The sequence below is a fragment of the Taurulus bubalis genome (assembly GCF_910589615.1).
Source record: "Taurulus bubalis genome assembly, chromosome: 1".
Classification (NCBI taxonomy): domain Eukaryota; kingdom Metazoa; phylum Chordata; class Actinopteri; order Perciformes; family Cottidae; genus Taurulus; species Taurulus bubalis.
In genome coordinates this window covers 12,107,138-12,126,773 of record NC_136589.1, presented here as the reverse complement: position 1 = coordinate 12,126,773, position 19,636 = coordinate 12,107,138, and the positions used below count along the sequence as shown (strand labels likewise).

At 43.7% G+C, this 19,636-nt stretch overlaps 2 protein-coding genes across 2 annotated transcripts; both read left to right on the top strand.

Annotated features, from left to right (window-relative positions):
* Nucleotides 1-533: 533 nt before the first annotated feature.
* LOC306741382 (enhancer of rudimentary homolog) lies at nucleotides 534-3,347 on the top strand. Its single transcript, XM_079223662.1, has 4 exons — nucleotides 534-610; nucleotides 1,254-1,341; nucleotides 1,862-1,982; nucleotides 3,159-3,347. Exons 1-4 carry the CDS (start codon nucleotides 608-610, stop codon nucleotides 3,259-3,261), a joined length of 315 nt encoding a protein of 104 aa, XP_079079788.1. The 5' UTR covers nucleotides 534-607; the 3' UTR covers nucleotides 3,262-3,347.
* Nucleotides 3,348-7,123: 3,776 nt separating this feature from the next.
* Nucleotides 7,124-17,068, top strand: LOC306734557 (BRD4-interacting chromatin-remodeling complex-associated protein; the record flags this gene model as incomplete). Its single annotated transcript, XM_079215916.1, has 12 exons — nucleotides 7,124-7,164; nucleotides 7,365-7,407; nucleotides 7,613-7,678; nucleotides 7,879-9,396; nucleotides 10,410-10,643; nucleotides 11,422-12,025; nucleotides 12,171-12,304; nucleotides 12,819-12,880; nucleotides 14,411-14,559; nucleotides 15,108-15,202; nucleotides 15,352-15,454; nucleotides 16,344-17,068. The coding sequence occupies 12 exons, from the start codon at nucleotides 7,124-7,126 to the stop codon at nucleotides 17,066-17,068; spliced, it is 3,774 nt and encodes a 1,257-aa protein (XP_079072042.1).
* Nucleotides 17,069-19,636: the final 2,568 nt, after the last annotated feature.

Here is a 19,636-nt window from a genome sequence, read left to right as displayed (position 1 = left end):
TTTTATTACTTAGAGGTATTTCATCATTAAACGAACGGCTAAAATGGCTAGTTAGCCAATAATGGCATAACGGCGGAGCAGGCGGCGGCCGCGCTGGAAGGCTGACGGCTGCATAACCGGCAGAGCTCAAACTAAATATAATTAATAAATAGCGGGTTTAAAATGAGGAAACTCACCTACTGTGAACGACAGCTAATTTCCTTGATGTTGTATTCAAGTGTGGTCTCAAGTCGGTTTAAAACCCGGGCGCTTTCTCCTCTTTGTTGTTCCTGTCTTCACACAGAACATCCGGTCGCTGCCGTAAACTACTTCCGGCCGTCTCGATCAGTCGGGGAGCTTTCAGGATCATAACGTTATCTGAGGTTTTTTTTTTTTTTTTTACGCTAAAACAATATTGGTATTTTAAATCAAATATGTGTTTGATGTTTTCTGATTCAATTTCTCTTTCAGCAGGGAAAAAAAATCTGCGATAAAAAGCAGAACCGGTAGGAACTATAAATCGTCAATTGGCTAGTTGTGCTTCCGGTGTCACAGGTCAACTTGTCAGCGAAGAAGCAGGGATCCAAGAAAATCGACGGACGCCGATTGAAAAAAAACAATTAAAATCATGGTTAGTATGTCGTGATACAATGTTTATAGTCAACATGTTCGTGTATTCGTGAAGGACATTAGCAGTCAAAATAAAAGCCGTTGTATTTCAGCGGCTCGGGTGTGTTTATGCGGCTGAATGCTCTCTGCTAACGTTAGCATGAATGTGCGGAGGTTTACAGTCGAGCAGCTGCAACCAGACTGAGACCGACTCGGACAAATAAAACACAGATGGACCGCTAACCCCGCAGCTATGAGGACTTCTGTTAGTTATTTAAACGCTGGGCTACTTTCTTATTGCTTCAAGTCGATGTTAGCGACCACAACTAAGCTAACAGCCAGCTGTTTAAACGCTTAGTTTTGATTTAAGACGTCTTTGACTGTTGTCGGAAACATGTTAATATAAATATATTACAACTAAATAAGACTTAACTGCTAATATTCCTCCACCAGACCGTAAACGTGACACTCTGCATATTTCAAGCTGCATATTTCAATGTACAAAATCTAAAACTATGTTCGTATTGATATAATATGCAGCGAAACAAGCAGGTCTTCACATCTGTGAATATGTGTTTCATTATTTGACTGCGTGACACATTTGCTGTCACACCTGGAAGCGAGACAACAAAATGAATGTATGTGTCTGTTTTGTCTTCTCTCAGTCTCACACCATCCTGCTGGTGCAGCCCACCAAGAGGCCCGAGGGAAGAACGTACGCAGACTATGAATCTGTCAACGAGTGCATGGAAGGTAAACTGATGGCTGTCTCATGCAATTGATTACCTTCGCTTTAAATCTTACTGAGCTGAACATTCTAGCTCAAGTTTGTATCGGTGACTTGTATCTGTTCATATTCACCGATGACATGACGGGAAATAATTGTTTATCCTGGGTAAAACGGTATAAATAAAACCACCCACCAATATTCTCATTACTTCTCACAGATATTCTTCACAAATATTACAAATCTTGGTGGTAATTAATTGTGAACCAAAATGATCAAAATTAAGAAAGAATTATATGAAACTCATCAGATGTAGTAATTCGTTTATACACATTGTCGTCACTTAAAAATATGCTGTCATCGATTTTTAACTACATTTGTCATATTTAATTGACATTAAACGGCACAACTTCCTAAAACGGTGTCCAGACAATAGTAAAATTCTTAGCATTATATTTATTTTTTCTTTGGTGAATGTAGATGATTAAGGTGAACACGTTTTACATCGATGAGTATAATATTCTGGACCTTCTGTCTCCTGCACAGGCGTGTGCAAGATGTACGAGGAGCATTTAAAGAGAATGAACCCCAATAGTCCGTCGATAACGTACGACATCAGCCAGCTTTTCGACTTCATTGATGACCTGGCCGACCTCAGCTGTTTGGTGTAAGTTTGACAAGGAAACCACCTAATGACGTTAACGATTTAGAATATGCAGTTTGTCAAGAGTTGTTGTGCGTAATACATGTGTCGTAATTTAAAGGGTGTCCCAGACTGTTTCCACTTATTGTATTTTGATAGGAGTCATGAAGATGGTTACATTTTACAAAAAGTCCTCTGTTATTAGTCAGAACATGCCCACCAGAATACTCTGCTTTTTGTACAGAAGCACACTTTTTCTCAAAGTGGTTTAAAGGCCTCCATTTGTACTCTCACATGGAGGGTTCACCATGTAAGCCGTCCCAGACCAGTTGGATGAGTAGAAGTTCACATAAAATCCTGACGGTATTATGATCCTAAACGGGAGCACAGGAATAAAAACTATAATGTAACGTGAGCATATTTACTAATAAATGGCACTGTATGTACATTGTACATTCTAATTTAGACTCTAGATGTCAACTAAATTCAGCAAATAAAAATTCTGTCTCGACCTTCTGGCACAGAAACCATGTCTGCATGTTCTCTTTGTTGCATCTTAATATTAGACTTACAAATGTATCTTTCATTTGTATCGTAACATTTTTAAGAGAGCACTTGGGTCATGCATTGTATTACTTTAAAGTATTTAATATTTTTAATACATTTTAGAAGCAGAATCAAAACAAAAGCAGGTTAGTAGTGTTTCGTAGTTATTTTGTGAAAATGCATTTTCTGGTAGTGTATCATAGATCTACCGTTGAATTATTTTTAACAATATTTCTGCTTTAAACTATTGGGGAAGATAAACCCCTCGTAATGTACAATCTTGTTCTCAGGAGGGTTTTATTGTTATTATTGATGCAGAAAAAGTTTTGCCTCGTAGAGATGTAGAACCATTCAGGATTCCGCCCCTCTCAATGCCTGGTGCCCCGTTAATTTGGGTGATTCCATTGGGAGGTTCAAGCCCCGGCGTATAAAAGCAACCACTCTGCTGAAGTGCCCTTGAACCCTTGGTGCTTTTTTAAAATGTATTTTTTTTTATCTCTCGGGGTTGCTGGACTTGACTTCAAGGTGAGGCTGAGCAAACAGAAACTGAGACAGAAAGGGTCTTTTATTATTATTATATATTTGTGTGTCTAATTAAGAAAGTTGAGCCAAAAATAAATCTGAAACTAAATCTAGCTTGTCATGCTGTCTCAGGTATCGCGCCGACACACAGACGTACCAGCCGTACAACAAGGACTGGATCAAAGAGAAGATCTACGTGCTGCTTCGCCGCCAGGCCCAGCAGGCCGCCAAGTGAAGCCTCTGAGGGGGCGTGGGGGGCATTTTGATCTGTAACTGTGGATTGAGTAACTTGTTTTGAGAAGTTTGACTGTTTTGTTTTTTGGGGTGTTTTTTTTTTTTTTTTTTTTTTTTACTCAAGGGGGGCGTATTTTAATGTTTGCCTTTTATTAATAAAGTTTCATTAAAAAACGTTTCTGAACTAAGTTGGTCTTCTTAAAATTTAGAGTTCCCTTTATTTTTAAATAGCTGGGCTTTGTAATAATTAAATTATCCTTTTTTTTTCTCGTCATTTTTGTTTTTCTACAAATTTCTAGAATTGCTTGGAAGAACAATATTTAGCTTTCTTTCCTGACTTCGCATTTTGCTTTCTTTTTTGTGTTTGTTCTTTCAAGTATAGGCTAATTATTGTAAAAAAGTACTTTATTTCTGTATTTTTATTTTTTATTTTCCTTTTTATTTATTTTTATTCCGTCACCCAATCCACTGACGGTAGAAAAGTGCTACGAAGGATGACTTTGTTTTGCTGTCATGCTCGAGGAAATTTCCAGTTTTTGAAAGAGCATTTTGAAATGCTTGACTCTTTTATTTCACTACCTGGAGTTTTTTTTTTTATCTTTACCTTTTTAAACCTATTGTATTTCTCCCTCCTTTAGAAACTGTGCTATTGACTATGTGTCACAGGATGTACATTTGTTTTGCTGTTTGCACATTTCCTCATTTTCCACTCTATACAGCAACAAAACAAGCGAGTCTCAAAATATAGATTTGTATTTCTTTTAACTGCCTTGGAAGAATATTTCCTGGATTTACAAAACTGACTTTCAGGGTGAAAATGAGATTTAAAAATGAAATTCTTTCTTTTTGGTTTCAGTTTTATGTTTTTACTGAAGCAATTTCTCATCTCTTCTTTCACCCTTTCTTTCTCTTTGACAGTTTAGTGCCAACTCTAGAAAGTTGGTAATAAGGATGTGAATTTGCTTTGCTGTTTTTACGCAATAGTGATAAATAAGGAAGTCTGAAAATCTTTTTATTTTTAGAATTGCTTGGAAAAACAATATTTAGCTTTCTTTCCTGACTTCTCATTTTGTTTTGTTTTTGTTTTTATTATTTCAAGTATAGGCTAATTAATAAAAAAGTACTTCTAGTTTGCTAGTTAATTTTGTTTTTTCATTCCAACTTGTTTCCCTAATTTATATGTTCTAACAGTTTATAGAAAAGTGTTATTTAGGATGATAATGTGCTCGACATGGTAATTCCCTCTTTGAGGCACAGTGCAGTGGCAAATTAGCACGTCTTTAAATATAGATTTTTTTTTTTTAAGCACTCTCCCTGAGAGAGTATTCACAGTTCTCTGGAGAAAATCAATAAAATGTCGGAAAATAAAGCATCTGTATCGGGGATGAAAGCGCTCCACACACACTGAAGTGCGGGACATGTGCGGAGTGTGCCGCCGCCTGACGCAGCGCAGCCTCTCCTGAATCTAGATCCTCGCCTCCTATTCCAGTTGTATTTATTTCTCTCTCTCTCTCCACCTTTGTGTTGTGATCGGCTCTCCCAGTCTGTTTCTCACACCCACCCCGGTACCCCCCTCCCCCTCCTCCTCCTCCATCCCACCCTACCCCATCCACCACCACCACCCCCTCTCCTCCTTTTAGCATCTGAAAAGACCACTGAGTGAGAATCGATGGCGCAGAGGCCCGCTTGACAGGACAATAAACCACAAAGAAGGGGTGAGTTTTTTTTTCATTCTCCCTCCTCTTCGGTTGTTTTTTTTTTTTTTTTTGTAGGGTTGGATCGCGGATTTACTCTAATGGCACAACGATGAGGGAATCGCTCGGGGCTGGCAGCGTGGAGATGGTATTTTAACACAAGGCATCTTTTGTTACCGCGATATGATTTACAGCAGGCGTCAGCTGCCGTGGTCCCGCTCGAGGAGGAGGAGGAGGAAGACAAAATAATAATAAAGAAAAAAATGTAAAAAAGCAAGAAAAAAAAGACCACCGGGATGAAACAGCGGCTCCGCGTCCTGCATCGTCTGGGACATTAATTCCACATGAACACACGTTCACCTTACGTAACCTGCAGACGCGCCAGCGGACCCCGGTCCCGCTAACGCCGGAGAATCGCGTGCACTTGCCGCTGCAGGTTTAGATGAGGGGTCGTCTGCCTGGATTTCATTGGGCGATGCGGTACCTCGAGGGTGTTAATGCGGTTGTCGTGTTGTAAACAACAACAACGCAAAACACAATGTCAGCGGGATCGGACAGGGTGGTTTGTCTTGTTTATTTAAAGAAAGGTACCTCCCCTGGAGACTGAGCGCGAGGCAGTGAGTAATGTTATAATTGGCTTCAACTGTTCCGAGCTTTCCCCCACATCTCTTCTTCTTCTTCTTCTCCTCCTCCTCCCGGCCATGAGGAGAGGACAAGTCCCATCCAAGACGCAGGGGGAGCCGTCTATTTACAGCCGAGGCGTTCACGTCTCACGTCTGCGATAGCCACAACAATAGCTTCCATTTTTGTTATACCCCCCCACCCCCCTCCTTTCATCAGCATCAGGCAATAATCGATGTGATTATTGGAAAACGATTCGGTCCGGGTCTCTCCACGTAACAGTGCTGCACAGCCTGAGGAGAATACGGATGAATCATGTATTGATCTTGTGTCTCACAGCTGAGATGAGAATGTGTTTTGGCTGCTGGTAACCTCAAGTGACCTGACAGCTTGTGGTGGTCTTCCCTCTCCTCACCCTCCAGCCTCTCCACCTTGAAGACGCAGCGATGCTCCAGCAGCAGAGGGAGGACCCGTCTCCGTCCCGCCGCCTCGGTCTGGCATCCCTCCGCCTCCAGACACTGAAGCCCGGCCACGACTTCCCATGAGGCCACCACCAGAACTCAGCTCGACCGCTCTGTATGGGGCCTCTCACATATGAAGTAGGTTCACGTTGTGGTCCGGGAAGTGGGGCTCAAGAATGAGAGAGTATAATGAGGTGGGATGATGACAAATCGATTCATCGTTCTATCTTTAAAATGTTTCGAACCTGGGATTCTGGGATTTTTTTTTTCTTGCAAAATACTGGATGCTTTCAACTCTTCTGGTGTCTAGAAATACCTCAAATGAAACAATGAGAGAAAATCCATCTCCTCAATTTATTCAGCCAGTAGCTGTAACAAGGTGTCAGAGGTCAAAAAGGTTTATGGACAAAAGTTCATAATGAAGCAGTTTCTTTTCTGATAGTCCATCAATCATCTCAGTCAATTATCAAGCAGAGACTCGAATCAGCTGCCTCTCTAACGCGAGGATTTATCATTTCTCATCGTTTTATATCATCGCAAATTGAATTTCTTTGGGCTCTGGACTGTTGGTCGGACACAAACAGCTATTTAAAGACCGCACCTGTGGCTCTGGGAACTATGTGACGAGTTTCACAGCTTTCTGGCTTTTTATAGATCAAAACCATTTGATTAATTGAAGAAATTTACACAAAATCTGTTTAGCTTTAAGTCTACAGGATAAAAGAAGAAAACAGAAAGGCACATGTTATACAAACCTCCATACACACACATTAATAAGATGCTTTAGAAGAATGCCAAACCTGCTGTCTGATTGTGACCTGTGGCCTGAGAGATTGAATGTGAACTGTAAATGAAGGCCTGTAGGAGCCTGCATCCCAGAGGAGGATCTTAAATCCAGAGAGAAACCGATTCTCACTGCAGGTTTTAAAACTAAAATAATAAACTATAATAACCAACATAAAGATCATTGAATCGATGATGAAAGTAGTTGCAGCCATTAAAACATGTGCTTTTCCTTCACCGATTCATCCTTCATCCCAATAATTTAAACGTGATTACATTTGTCCTCCTCTTCCTCTTAGTTGACATGGAGGATGAAGATGGGACTTGTCTACTTGATGTTTTGTGGTGAGTCTGTTTGACTCTTACTGGGATCCAACAGAATGAACTTTGTCCAAATGATCAAAAGTAATTATTATAATTAATAAACTGGACAGGGTCTAGGATTAAATGTGGTCTAGTGTCCTCTTGTACTGGTATTGAAAGTGCTGTTGAATGCTTAAAAGGATTTAACAGATTTTAGTTGGGATTTCTCTTTGTCTTCGCAGTGACCCTCAAGCCCTGAACGACTTCCTTCATGGAACCAATGAGGTAACAAAAGAGTCTTAAATAGAGAGAGACTCAAATAATAAAAAAATCAATAGTGCAAATGATGAATTTCGAGGTGGGAATGTTTCTTGGCTCACAGTCGTGTGAGATGTGTGGAGGAGGGCTGAACATACACGGCACTCATTTCTCGCGGCGACTTTGTGAGCCCAACCTAAAAAAAAAAAATCGACTGATTTCATCCCACCAGCTGCAGACTGAAGACCTGCTCATTAGCTCCTCCTCTGGGGAGCCCTCCCTCTTCACAGATGCCCCGGTGAGTGTCTGGATCCACAGCCACCAGCGTCACAACAACCAGCATGTCCCCCAGGAGATTTTTTTTCTTCCCCTTCTCGCTCCTTCTGCGCTTGAAACTGCTTCCTGTTAACTCCTGCTAATAACACAAGTCTCCCCTCCTTTTCTCTCCCCCTTTCATCCTGTTTTCTGCACCTCTCTCTCTCTATCTATCTCCTCCAGAGCCCCGTCTCTCTGCTGGGAGATGGCAGGGATTCCCCAGACACACCTCCACCCGGGTGTGTGGACCTGTCCTTCCTGGAGGAGGCCCTTCTGTCGTCGCCGGAGGGCGGAGAAGACCCACAGGTGGTGCAGGCTGGGACGCCCGTGGAGGCCTCATTCGAGGCAAAGAAGAGGGAAGTGGAGGAAGCGGTGGCATGTGACATCCTGCAGCAGAGCCTGCAGGAGGCTGAGATCACAGAGCAGACCATGGCTCTGGAGGCCGGGCTGGCCCAACCTGGGGACAGCCTGTCCCTGTACTCACCTGCCCCTCTCCTCTCCCCACCCGCCGTGCCATTCATACCCAAATCCGTGAGCTTGCCCATCACTCAGGCGTTGCCCAGAGACACCCAGGCAGCAGTGGAGCCTCCCCAACCGTCCCTCCTGGCTGTTGGGCCGGGCTGCCCTTCTCTAAAACCCGCCGGCCCGCCTCAGCTGATGGGGCTCTTGCCCGGGCATGTGTTCCCCGCTGCTTCACCAGAGACCTCCTTCTCTCTGAGTCCTGCCCAGGCGTCCAGTATGATCATCCACAAGGCCGTTCCCAGCGTGACAGGTCGTCCCCTCATCACCCCGACCCTGAGAACAGCAGCAGCAGCAGCAGGCCTCTTCCTGCAGCGTGCCCCTTTTCCCATTCAACCCAAGCTGCCCATCAGTATTCAGCCCAGACTGGTTCAGATTAGCCCCAAGCCTTCTGGGCAAAAACACACACCAGGTCTTACATTTCTTCCTGGGACTGCCTCACCAAATATTTTACTCTCCCAACCTCCAGGCCAAAAGCCTGCGGCTCCGCCGCCGCAGCCCTCGCAGCAGCTCCCCAAACCGGTGAGCCTGCAGCTGGTCAACCAGGGGGGCTCCTTTGTGCTCCAGCCTCAGGGACTCTTCCAAGGCCAAAACCAGTTCCTTCTTCCAGGCCAGTCCCCTGTTACGATCTCCCAGTCTGCCACTGCAGCTCGACCGCTGCTGACCCCCAGTCACCACGCTGCGTCGCTCCACAGTATGAATGCCTCCACAGGGCAGCTGGTAGAAGGCTCTCAGATCCTAACGGTGCCCCAAAGACAGCTGAACTTCAGCCCCGTCTTCACCACCCCTTCAGGGCAGCTAGCGCTCCGCCAGGCCACCATGCTTTCAGGACCTTTGCAGCTACAGTCAGCGCCCCCTACTGTCTTCCAGATGCCAGCACAGCTGGCTGGAACCTACACCCCCGGAGGGCAGGGGCAGCGTGCCACCCTGGTCCACAGTCCCGCTCTTGGAAACCACATTACCTTGATCAACAGTTCAGGGATGCTGCCCCCAGATCTCACTTCCATCTCCATCGTCAACGGCCCCTCGGTGGTTCAGGGTCTGCCTTTCGCTGCCAGGGCTCCGGCACCTCAGACAGAAGGACAGCTGAGTCTCCAGCAGGCCTCTGTGGTGCTGCTGCCAGAAAGACCCATTCAAGAGGAGAGAACCGGCTCAGAGGAGACGTTCCACCAGCTATCGCAGGTGAGCTGCCACTTCTGTCTGTTGCCGATCAAATCTTCTCCCGCGGTATATGTTATTTTAGACCGTGATAACAAACCGTGCTGCTGGTTCAGTGGTTTGGATCTATTTTGCTCAATGTTGGCGGCGTACATTGGTTTCCTTTTCTTTCTAGGCAGTATTAAAATCAGTATTAAAATCAGTGAAACGCATGACACTTGCTTGGCTGATGCAGTCCCTCACAGTGCACATCAGTGAAGTCTGCATTAAGTAAGGTATGTAGCAGCACTTGCTCCAAAGGTTGCTAAATCTATAGCGAGAGTCTGCAACACCTCGAGGCTCCTTCAAAAGCCACGTCCCTTCTTCTTCTTCTTCTTTTGGTCAAAGCCTTTGATTCATCGGTTGCTGTCAGGATGTAATGAGAATTTCCACAAAAATATAAAAAAATGCCTCACCAACCCCGTCTTTAATTTTGGACATTACATTGTTGTAGTAAGGTACATGAAAATCAGTCCTACGTAGCCCGTGAAAGCAGTCTTATTTGTCATTTGTGGTTCTAGAGGGAATCGATCCAGAATCAGAGAAAAATCAATACTCATGTCATCGGGGGCATCTTCGCTTGGGCTTGAAGAAAAACACTCAACAGAAAGTCTGTTACAAACTGGGAACATAGTGTTTGAAAAGACGTGGACTGAGAAAAGGTTTAATGAAAATATGTTTTTGAGTTGCATTATGGGTAATCATGCAGACTTCATGTCATATATATATATATATATATATACTGGATTTGTAGTTAAATAGCTACATCTCATTAAATATACTGGTGGTGGCTGTGGATCAGCGGCTATAGCGGGCGGTCCATTAACCTCAATGTTGGCTGTTTGAGCCCCTGCTCCGACTGTCTGTATGTTAAAGTGTCCTTGAGAAAGGTTGCACTCCTGGTCACATCTCAATCTGTGTTGTTAACAGGTATTTTTGCATGTAAACTCAACTTTAACGACTCTACTCTGATGTCTTTTTGTGTTGGCTTGCTACAGCCCTATGGACATGTCCTCCAGCATGTCTCGGTGCAGCCCACCCCGGCAGGGCTGCAGTCCTCCTCTCCTCCGGCGGTCACAGTCCTGCAGCCTCCCCCTGAACCACCTCTGGCCCCTGAGCCAGCTGTGGAGATCCCTAAACTCTTGATGCCCCCAGCAGACATGACCCAAGTAGTGGAGGCGGTGACCCACTCGATGAGTCAGAACAAGGCCTTTATTCAACATCTGCAACAGGTCAGAGCTTTGACACATTCCTGCAGATTTCTGCTGATTCAGTGATGAAATATATGTTGGTAACTGCGCTCCTTACACACCTCAGTGAAGGTAGAAGTTTCTCAGCGAACGTAGAATTCACATTGGAGGATCACCAGGTGCATTTCACCATTCAGCATGATTGCATGCACCGCACTCGCATTATCAACAATTTGATTTGTTTCACTGAGCGTGTTTGCCGGGTGGCCCATTGAATCTGTGATTGATTGATCCTTACCTTTAATGCACGCACACACACACACACACACACACACACACACACACACTCGCCCTGTGAACGTACAGTCAGCATGCATTATTTCCTGTGTCACCTCTCCGGAGCTCTGTCACACCAGCAGTTTCACGTTAAAGCTGAACATGTGCGTAACATTGTCTCACATTACGCCGCAAAACAGAAGGGCTTGTGTAAATTCTATTTAGCTGCACTGATTCCATCTTCCTGGTATTGTGCAAGCTTGCTCACTCTCACTGGGACACTTGAATTGAACCGTTATTGTTATTAGTAATACCCGTGACTATGAACTCAAGGCAAGTTCATGTGTGTCACAACTTCCAAACAAAGAGTCAACACAAAGCGCTCTTAAGAGGTTCAAGAAAAATGGTTAAAGTGGAATAAAGTTAAACAATCAAAGTGTCTGTGCAGCGCCATTGATTAGCTGACCGCCTCCAAAAGGATCTGTGAGATTTAAATGATCTAAATGTTGTTATTCTTCATCTTTCTTTATCTTTTCTACCACAGCAAGCACTTAGTTCTCCGATCACATCTGAACTGTTGGTCGGATCCCTGCCAGCGGTGCCGATGGAGTCGCTCGCCTCCCCGGTGGCCAATGAGAGAGAGACTCAACCACAGACCCACGCAGCCTCGGGTCAGGACGCCCGCACCGCGATGTCCGACCAGTGCGTCGAGGCTTCCCCGCTTCACTCGGACCCAGCGGGCACTCCGCTGAGCTGCTCCCCCTCTCCCATCCAGGACACAGAGAGACCGGCGCCGCCCAGTTTCTCCCCTCAGATCCCTCCGCCTGGACCCGAGGGTTCAGTCACGGCTCCTCAGACTCGCATCGAGCCTCAAATCCAGTACCAGGTCCCTCATCAGCTCCAGGCCTCACAGGCCTTATTTGCCCAGAACTCGGTGCAGATAGAGCCGTCCGTCTCCCAGCCTCCTCCCCAGCTCCATCTCCAGCCGTCCGTCTCCCAGCCTCAGTCCTCGGTCAACGCTTCAGTCCACTGCAGCCCCCCCCCTCTGCGTGTCTCGGTGCCTCAGCAGCAGCCTGATCCCACAGCTGCGTCCGCTCGTCTCTCCAAAGGAGGAGACGAGTCCGCTGTCCAACAGCACACACAAAACAGTGAGTCTCAATTCAAATATGACACGGGGCGGCTCATTCAATTAATAATCGCTTTACTCTTCACCATCACTATAATCATTGTCATTATTATGATCTGCAATACATTCATCGTCATCTGTCATTGTCGGCACCCTCCTTTTTTCAGAGCCAACAGCTGCCTTGGTCGTGGAGAGTAAAGCGTTTACTCTTGATGTCTATCCACCCTCTCCTGCAGCCCCGGGGGTCCAGGCTCAAGGGCCCCCCGGCCCAATCCAGACGAGCCAGGACACCGGCACCAAGGTGAGAAATACAAAGTGTTTCCTCATGATGTCAAACATGTAATGATATTTAATGTTGTAAAAGAAGTCCTTTATGTCAATGTAATCCAAGAACAACAAAATATAATATGTCGTATATATATATAAAGAAGTTCAAATTGACATATTTAAGTGTCTTGTTTTGTCCGACCAAAAGTTTAAAACCCAAAGATATTACATTTACAAGCATAGACAGCAAGAGAACATATTCACGTTTTAGAAACTGAAACCCGTAAATTTCACACAGATTATCAAAAACGTTTTCTGTTGACAAACCACCCGATTAATTTCAGCTCTAATTGTGTTATATAACATACACTGAGAATAAACGGGTGTTAAAATAATTTCCCCTCCGGATGAAACGGAATTGGCTCCGGTATTGAAACACAGCTTTGAAATGATTATTTGGTAAATGCAGCAAACGTATTATTAATGACTTGAAATCGCACCCCTGTCTCCGTCCTTTGATCTCATCCAAAATGTTTTCTGGCTGCCAGCTGGCAGATCCTATGGAGCAGCAGCAAGAGGAGAGGCTCACACCAGCATTGCGCAGGCACAGGTGAGAGTTTCTGTGAGGAAACACCACGTTCAGGCTCACATGAGCTCATCTTATGTATTGATCTGTTGAATGGACGTCATGAAGGAGTAGAACAGTAGCGGAAATAGAAACTAATCAAACAATTCAAATGCATCACAATCATGTGAAAACATTTATTAGAAAGTGTGTAATACCATGCGTACCATCACAGAATACTTTTAACCATGAAATTTAAGAGCATTTGTAAGTCAAAAGAAATGTGATAAATAGATAGTTTTTCTGGAGTTGGCAAGTAGGGTTGAAAGTAAAGGATTTTGACTTGTATGGTTCATACATTTCATATTTAGCAGTAAAAGATGATGAAGAGGAGCCCAAAGCCGACCTTGAATTTAATTTAAAACCCAAAGACTCTTCAACAACTCAAAGGATTTTTCAGTATTGTACTTCTGGATATAATATATACTATGAAGAAGCTTCCTTTCCTCAGTAATAATCAGCAAGTTAGTTTATTAATTTATCAACAGCTGGCTGGTTTCACAGACATGGATTAAATCTGATCCTTCAGTGATGTTTCTTTAATCCGAGTCCTCTGGGATTTATTTGACCGTTTCTACACCTGCTAGTATTTACTGTCTACAACTACCCCTGCTACTGTGAACACCACTACTACCTGTACACACTCATAGCAACAAGACTTCTGCTGCTTCTGATACTACGAGCACTACTGCCAAGGCTGGATTAACAGCTGGGGAAAGACACAGGTTTGCTGGGTGTCATTTAATTTTTGGAAATTTTGTGTGGAAATCTCATATATTTAAATTTGAAAAGCTCTATTGAAAGTAACCGTCATTAAAAGTAGCGCTGAAAGTATTACAATATTTATAGATTTACAGTATTACATACTGGATGGCTATGGAAACATTCCCAGGAAAAACAAAATTGTATGACAGTTTTTCTAAAGCACAATTAAACACTACAAATGAAAACACAAAATAAACCAGTACTGAAATCTTAAAGATCACACATTGTAAAAATTATATTTTTTATTATAATGCTGGTATTTAGAAATACTGTGAATGTAAAAATACACTCATCCTGTATTCAGAAACAGTGCATGTAAAAGAGCTGTCTGACAGACAGTAAGAGAAAATGTAAATAACTTTAAGCATGTAAACAAATTCTACTAGGAACTCAAAATTAAAGCCTCATCTGTCCTCTTTAAAGATTGGCAATCTAAAAGTACAAAACCAGCTGGGACGTGGATTATTACATAATCTTGTGTCCCCGTGTAAAAAACAATTTCCTACCCCTATTTTTATTTTATGTTGTGCTCTCCTAAACAAAGTTTCTGACTCACACAGAACGCCTGAGGCCAAAAAGCATTCACGCACGCTCCTGCTTGTTTTCTGTGTCTCTGTGTAACAAATACAGAAGCTGACGGCTGCAGTCAGTACTAGAGAGGAAACCCCAAACCCACAATACCGTGTTTTATCTCTTTCCCCGTTTGGAGCAGCTCAGGTTCACACCGAATTTTTTTCATTGTTTCTTCAGGTTCCAGCAGCAGATTTGTTTGGACCACGCAGCGGTTCAGACGCCCTTCACCGGCCCGGCCTTTTCCACGCTGAAGAACGCCGTTAAACGCCTGCTGCCGTACCACAGCTGCACCGGTCACCTGCCCACTCAGGAGGACTTCAATTTAGGTTTGTGAGCTTTGGTTTGACTGACAAGGATATATAAATAAATAATAAATATACCTTTTGTTGTTAAAACAAGTGACAGCAGCAACTTAGTTGATTAAAAAAAGAACATGCGCAGCAAAACGTATTGATAACATATTACATGCATAACATGAATTATAGACATGCTTCAAATAACTATTAGAACCTGGGTGATACGGAATATAAAATTGGTGCCAGTCAATGTGTCCACCTCTGATATATTATGGATAGTGTTACGTCTAAATGGGGGAGTGGAATTTACAATATTAATACTAACAAACAAAAAGCTTCTGTCAACCTCTAAACAGGACAAAGTGGCTGCACAAAATAAAATAAATAAAGCTAAAGGAACAACAACACTCACCTCCAATGAGACATTCATCACAATGGGGGACATTTTATGCAGTTTACTATCACATATGACGAAGAGAAGCTGCAAATCCTCACATTTGAGAGGAAGATATTGGGTATTTCTGCTTGAAAACAAACAACAGTTGATGATGACAACAACGATGTTTCTCGGCCCACAGTGGACCAGGAGTTTGACACAGTTTCCGGTTTCCTGCTGAAACGCACCAAGGACATGGTCAACAAATACAGGCAGCTACTGGTGAGAGAAGCCCAGGTGAGAAACGATACACGGCTTTCCTTCTCTGCACCTCCTGAAAAACTGACTGTCAAGTAAACTACCTTTGAGAACAGGCATCTTGTGTTTATAGTGAGAAAAGAAAAATATGTGTGTGTGTGTGATGGGAAATGAACTGGTTTCCACAGCAGGAGAGTCCGTCAGCAGAGATGGTGATGCTGGAGCGTCTCTTCCTCCAAGCTGAGCGATGCGCTTTAGCAGAGGACCGACGGAGAGTCCGCAGAGACCCAGGTCAGTCACCATTAAAACCTACTTTTATCCTGTGTGTGTAAATGTGTTTTTATGCCGTTTCAAATCCCAGAACTGAGACAGAAAATTACAAATTAAAAAAGTGAATTAACAACACTCCCCCTAAATTTTTTTCTTGCATATTAATTTATTTGTGCCTCGGAGCGCGGCACTTAACCTCCAAGTTAGCGCTAGAATAGCTCCCAGGTGTGAATGTGTAATTAAGCTGTGTAAATGTGGAGCGGGGTCGTGCTGAGTGAGACTCTGCATGGTGACGAGAAAATTACATGTGTGAGGTTGAGATGAAATTAAAGCCAGGTTGTTATGTTAATTAAAACAAGTTGGAAAAGGGGAGGGAGGCTGTTGAAAACTGTTAAATGTCAGGCGGAGCTGCTGCTGGACGTCTGAAGGTATAATAATTATACAAATTGCAAGTGATAGTTGACGCTTGCTGAAACAAAAACATCAATATATATCACAATGTAGCAAGTTTTCTGTTAATTTAATAAATACATGAAAGCACCACATGGCTCCTGTGTAAATTAAATACTTTGATAAATTTCAGACAACGTAATGGCGTGTCACAATATAATTCACTTGAAAGGCGATAAATTATCATATTGAATTATTGACTCGCTCGAGTATGTTTGAAAATATAGAATAAATATCAGATTTGAGTCTTCACATTTTCCCTGAAGTTGCTTCAGTATTACATTCTGTGTCTTTATTAAGCACATTTCGGTGTAATACACATATCAGATTTTGACTGACCTTTCTGCGTGGATAGATGAGGGGATTTTAAACCTGCTTGCACGACGTGTGTTTGTAATGATGACTTTAAAACATTAAAGAATGATTAACGTTTAATCTTGCTGGTTTTTCTCCACTCCAGAGTCCTTTATGACGGCCTTGGCTACATCAGCGTCTTCCCCCCACGGGGCCCCCCCCTCCTCCGGCTCCTCCCAGCGCTGCTCCTCCGGGAGCCCCTCGTCTCCTCCAGCCTGGACCAGACTGTCCGACCGGCCCCCGGGGCTGAAGACGTACCGCTCCAGCTCCCGCGGGGCTCTCAGGCTCACCATCAAGCAGGAGTCCGGCTCCCGTAAGGTGGTTCACAACTCGGCCTGCGACCCGGGACTCAAGAGGGACCACATGGGGAAGCTGACCAACGGCGGCGGGGCCGTGAACGAACGCCACTTTCAGGCCCCCAACGGAGGGCCGCAGCGTCCTCAGCACGACGCGGAGGCCTCCAACGGAGCGGTGCTCTGCGACGCCGCGAAGGAAGTCCCACAGACGGCACCCCATTCCAAAATAAAAGCCCCAAACCCTCTTTCTATGCCAGAGCCACAGGTCGGTTGTTTTGAGTTGCCTCCCAGAGATGTCGGCGGCCCCAAACTGAAATGCTACAGGTTGGACGAGTCGCCTCGGCCGGAGCAGCGGTTCAGCCCGCCGCCTCCCCACCTCCAAGAGGACAACATGCTCACTGAACATCTACAGAGTGCCATCGACAGCATCCTGGAGCTCCAGCGCCTGCAGGGCCCCTCCGCGGCCCCAACCAGGGCCACGTCAGGCCCTTCGCTGGACCAGGCTGTCACCAGCATCCTGGAGGGACACCTGTGAGGTAATCCGTCCTGACAGATGCAGAAACATCTGTCTGAGGTGGGGTGAAAAAATAATAATTCTTATCTGTTCCTGGAATTTAAAGAGATTTGGTTCCTGGGTTTCAGAGATTACTTTTAAGAAAGTGATTGTTTGAACGAAGAGGGAGAAAAAAATGAAGAGGCACTATAAAGAGATGCATACCAGACCACAGCACTATCTGTAGTCCGATAAATGTTAGATACTTCATTTTGATGTATGTTTTTGTGGAGAAAAAAATATCTATTTGAATAGGAGCTATATTGTTTCAGTGGTAGTTAAGTCATTCAGAGGTTTACGACACTGGTGTAACCTTCATCAGCATATAGTATATAAGTAATAGTGAGGATACCGACCACGTGGAGTAGACTGAGATTATTCAATAGTTTTTTATAAGATTTCTTTCAAAAATGTGAAGTTTCTTTTGCATAGTGCCAAGCTTCCACGTTATTTATTTTGATAATCTGTGCCAATTGTGTTTTGCATTGAGAAAGACAGAGTGTGTGTGTGTGTGTGTGTGTGTGTGTGTGTGTGTGTGTGTGTGTGTGTGTGTGTGTGTGTGTGTGTGTGTGTGTGTGTGTGTGTGTGTGTGTGTGTGTGTGTGTGTGTGTGTGTGTGTGTGTTTATTTGGATCTGAAGCGAGCGTGTGTGAAAGCATTGCATCCTGCCACGGGGCCGTACATGAAGCTCCCGCAGGCTCCATCATCTCGGCTTATCGAATGAAACTCCAAAGAATTTGTGAATTGCTACATCCTGAATACACCAGCAAACGTCCACGTCGTGTCTCTTCCCACAAACTGGAGTCTGTCCTCGTTAAAGCAGAAAGAAACCCGAGGGGGAAAAGAAATTAGGCAGAGTCGTGCCGTTTTTGTTGTTTTTAAGTTTTGGACCCTTGTCGTGCTGGAGTCTGACTCTGAAATGATTCTAGTTTTCAGAGAATGTTTTTCTCATACTTAATGTATTAACACGCAAGCAATAATGAGTTGGGGTTGTTGTTAGGAGCAGTGGTGCAGTGAGGAGGAGGAGGAGGAGGGAGATCTTTGCCTGTCTTGCTTATCGACGGGAAGATTGTTTTTCAGCCAAGAGAGATGCTTGTTTTGTCACCGAAGCCCGCGTAGTTTAGAAATTGTGTTTCAAACATGTCTGAGGGTCACATAACGGCATACATGTCCAGTGTGAGAAAGAAAAACTGCAGTTGTGTCCACTGTACAGCTTCTCTGCATCATCAAACAGCCTTTGACCAAAAAAAAGAACAAAAACAAAACTAGCGGAATCATCCGCTTCACATTTAAAAATTCCCTTTATTTATTATTGTTTTTTTAGCCCCCTTTACAAGGCCGAAGATTTATTTTCACGCAGCCATTGTGGAGCAATATGATTTGTGCAACATCCTACGTTAATGTGACAATCTTATCGGTCTGTGTGAAGATGTGAAATCTGTTCATATGAAAATACGCGAGAGAGTTGAGGTTGTTTGTGTCGGTTGCACGACTCTTCCTCGTGAAACTTGAGCAAAAATATTCTTTGTAGATGGATTTTTACCTTGAAGGACAAAATGTTAAAGCTGCAAAATGTCTTTAATTTTTGTAATATAAATTGAAAATGTGCTTCAGAATTTAGCTTCTGAAGATACTGTTAGTCGTCAAGGTTTGACCTGCGAATTGGAAATGTTTAGAATATGCCTTATTGTTAATTCAGTGTACCTTTAAGGAAATGGAATCTGCAAAGAAAAGATCCATATGTGATGTTTTAAATACTGTAACATCTGGTGTTCTGAAATGTGAAAGTGACCCGTCCCTTCAAATAGGAAGAAAAAGAAAAAACTTTCAAAGATTTGGGGTTGAATCAAACAGGCCTTCTCATTTCTTTGAATTGCATTGTCATTCTTTTTATATGTGAAATTGTCTTTTGTTGGAATGAACAAAAGGAGTTATAATATGCAGTAAGTTAGTGTTGAAATCCTCTGCAGTAGTTCGGGTGGACACACACAAGATTCATGAAGCACTAGTTGGATATTTTGGAAAGTAAACTCTGATACCACTCATGCCTGCATGCTAGACACAAAAGCTGGCAGCTAGTTAGCTTAGCATAAAGACTGGAAACTGCTAGCCTGGCTCAGTCCAAAGGGAATCGCAGTGTCATACCTTTTTCTTTTTACTTTTAGTACGTACTGCAGCTGACATCCCAAAGTATGTACTGTTGCATGCAGTACACATCCAACTGGGACATTGTACTCTAATATTCATCACATCAGACAGTCTGTCTGTGCCCCCTAGGCAGCTCAGTCCATGGGACGCTGCGCAGAGGATTGTGGGCCAGAAAAGCCTGCTGGCTTGCATACTGCAACATGGGACTGGATGCAGCAGGACATCCTGGCCTTTTTGGGCATATGTATTAGTATGCACCCAAATCTGCCAACCAGCACCTGTAATTGACAAATAAAAAAAGCGTAAAAACGTCCCGATGCGACGTTACAAGGAATTATGTTCCAGAGTATTTCTTGGCTAGAAGAAGCGACTACCTTTTAAAAAGGTGCAGTCTTTGTTATCT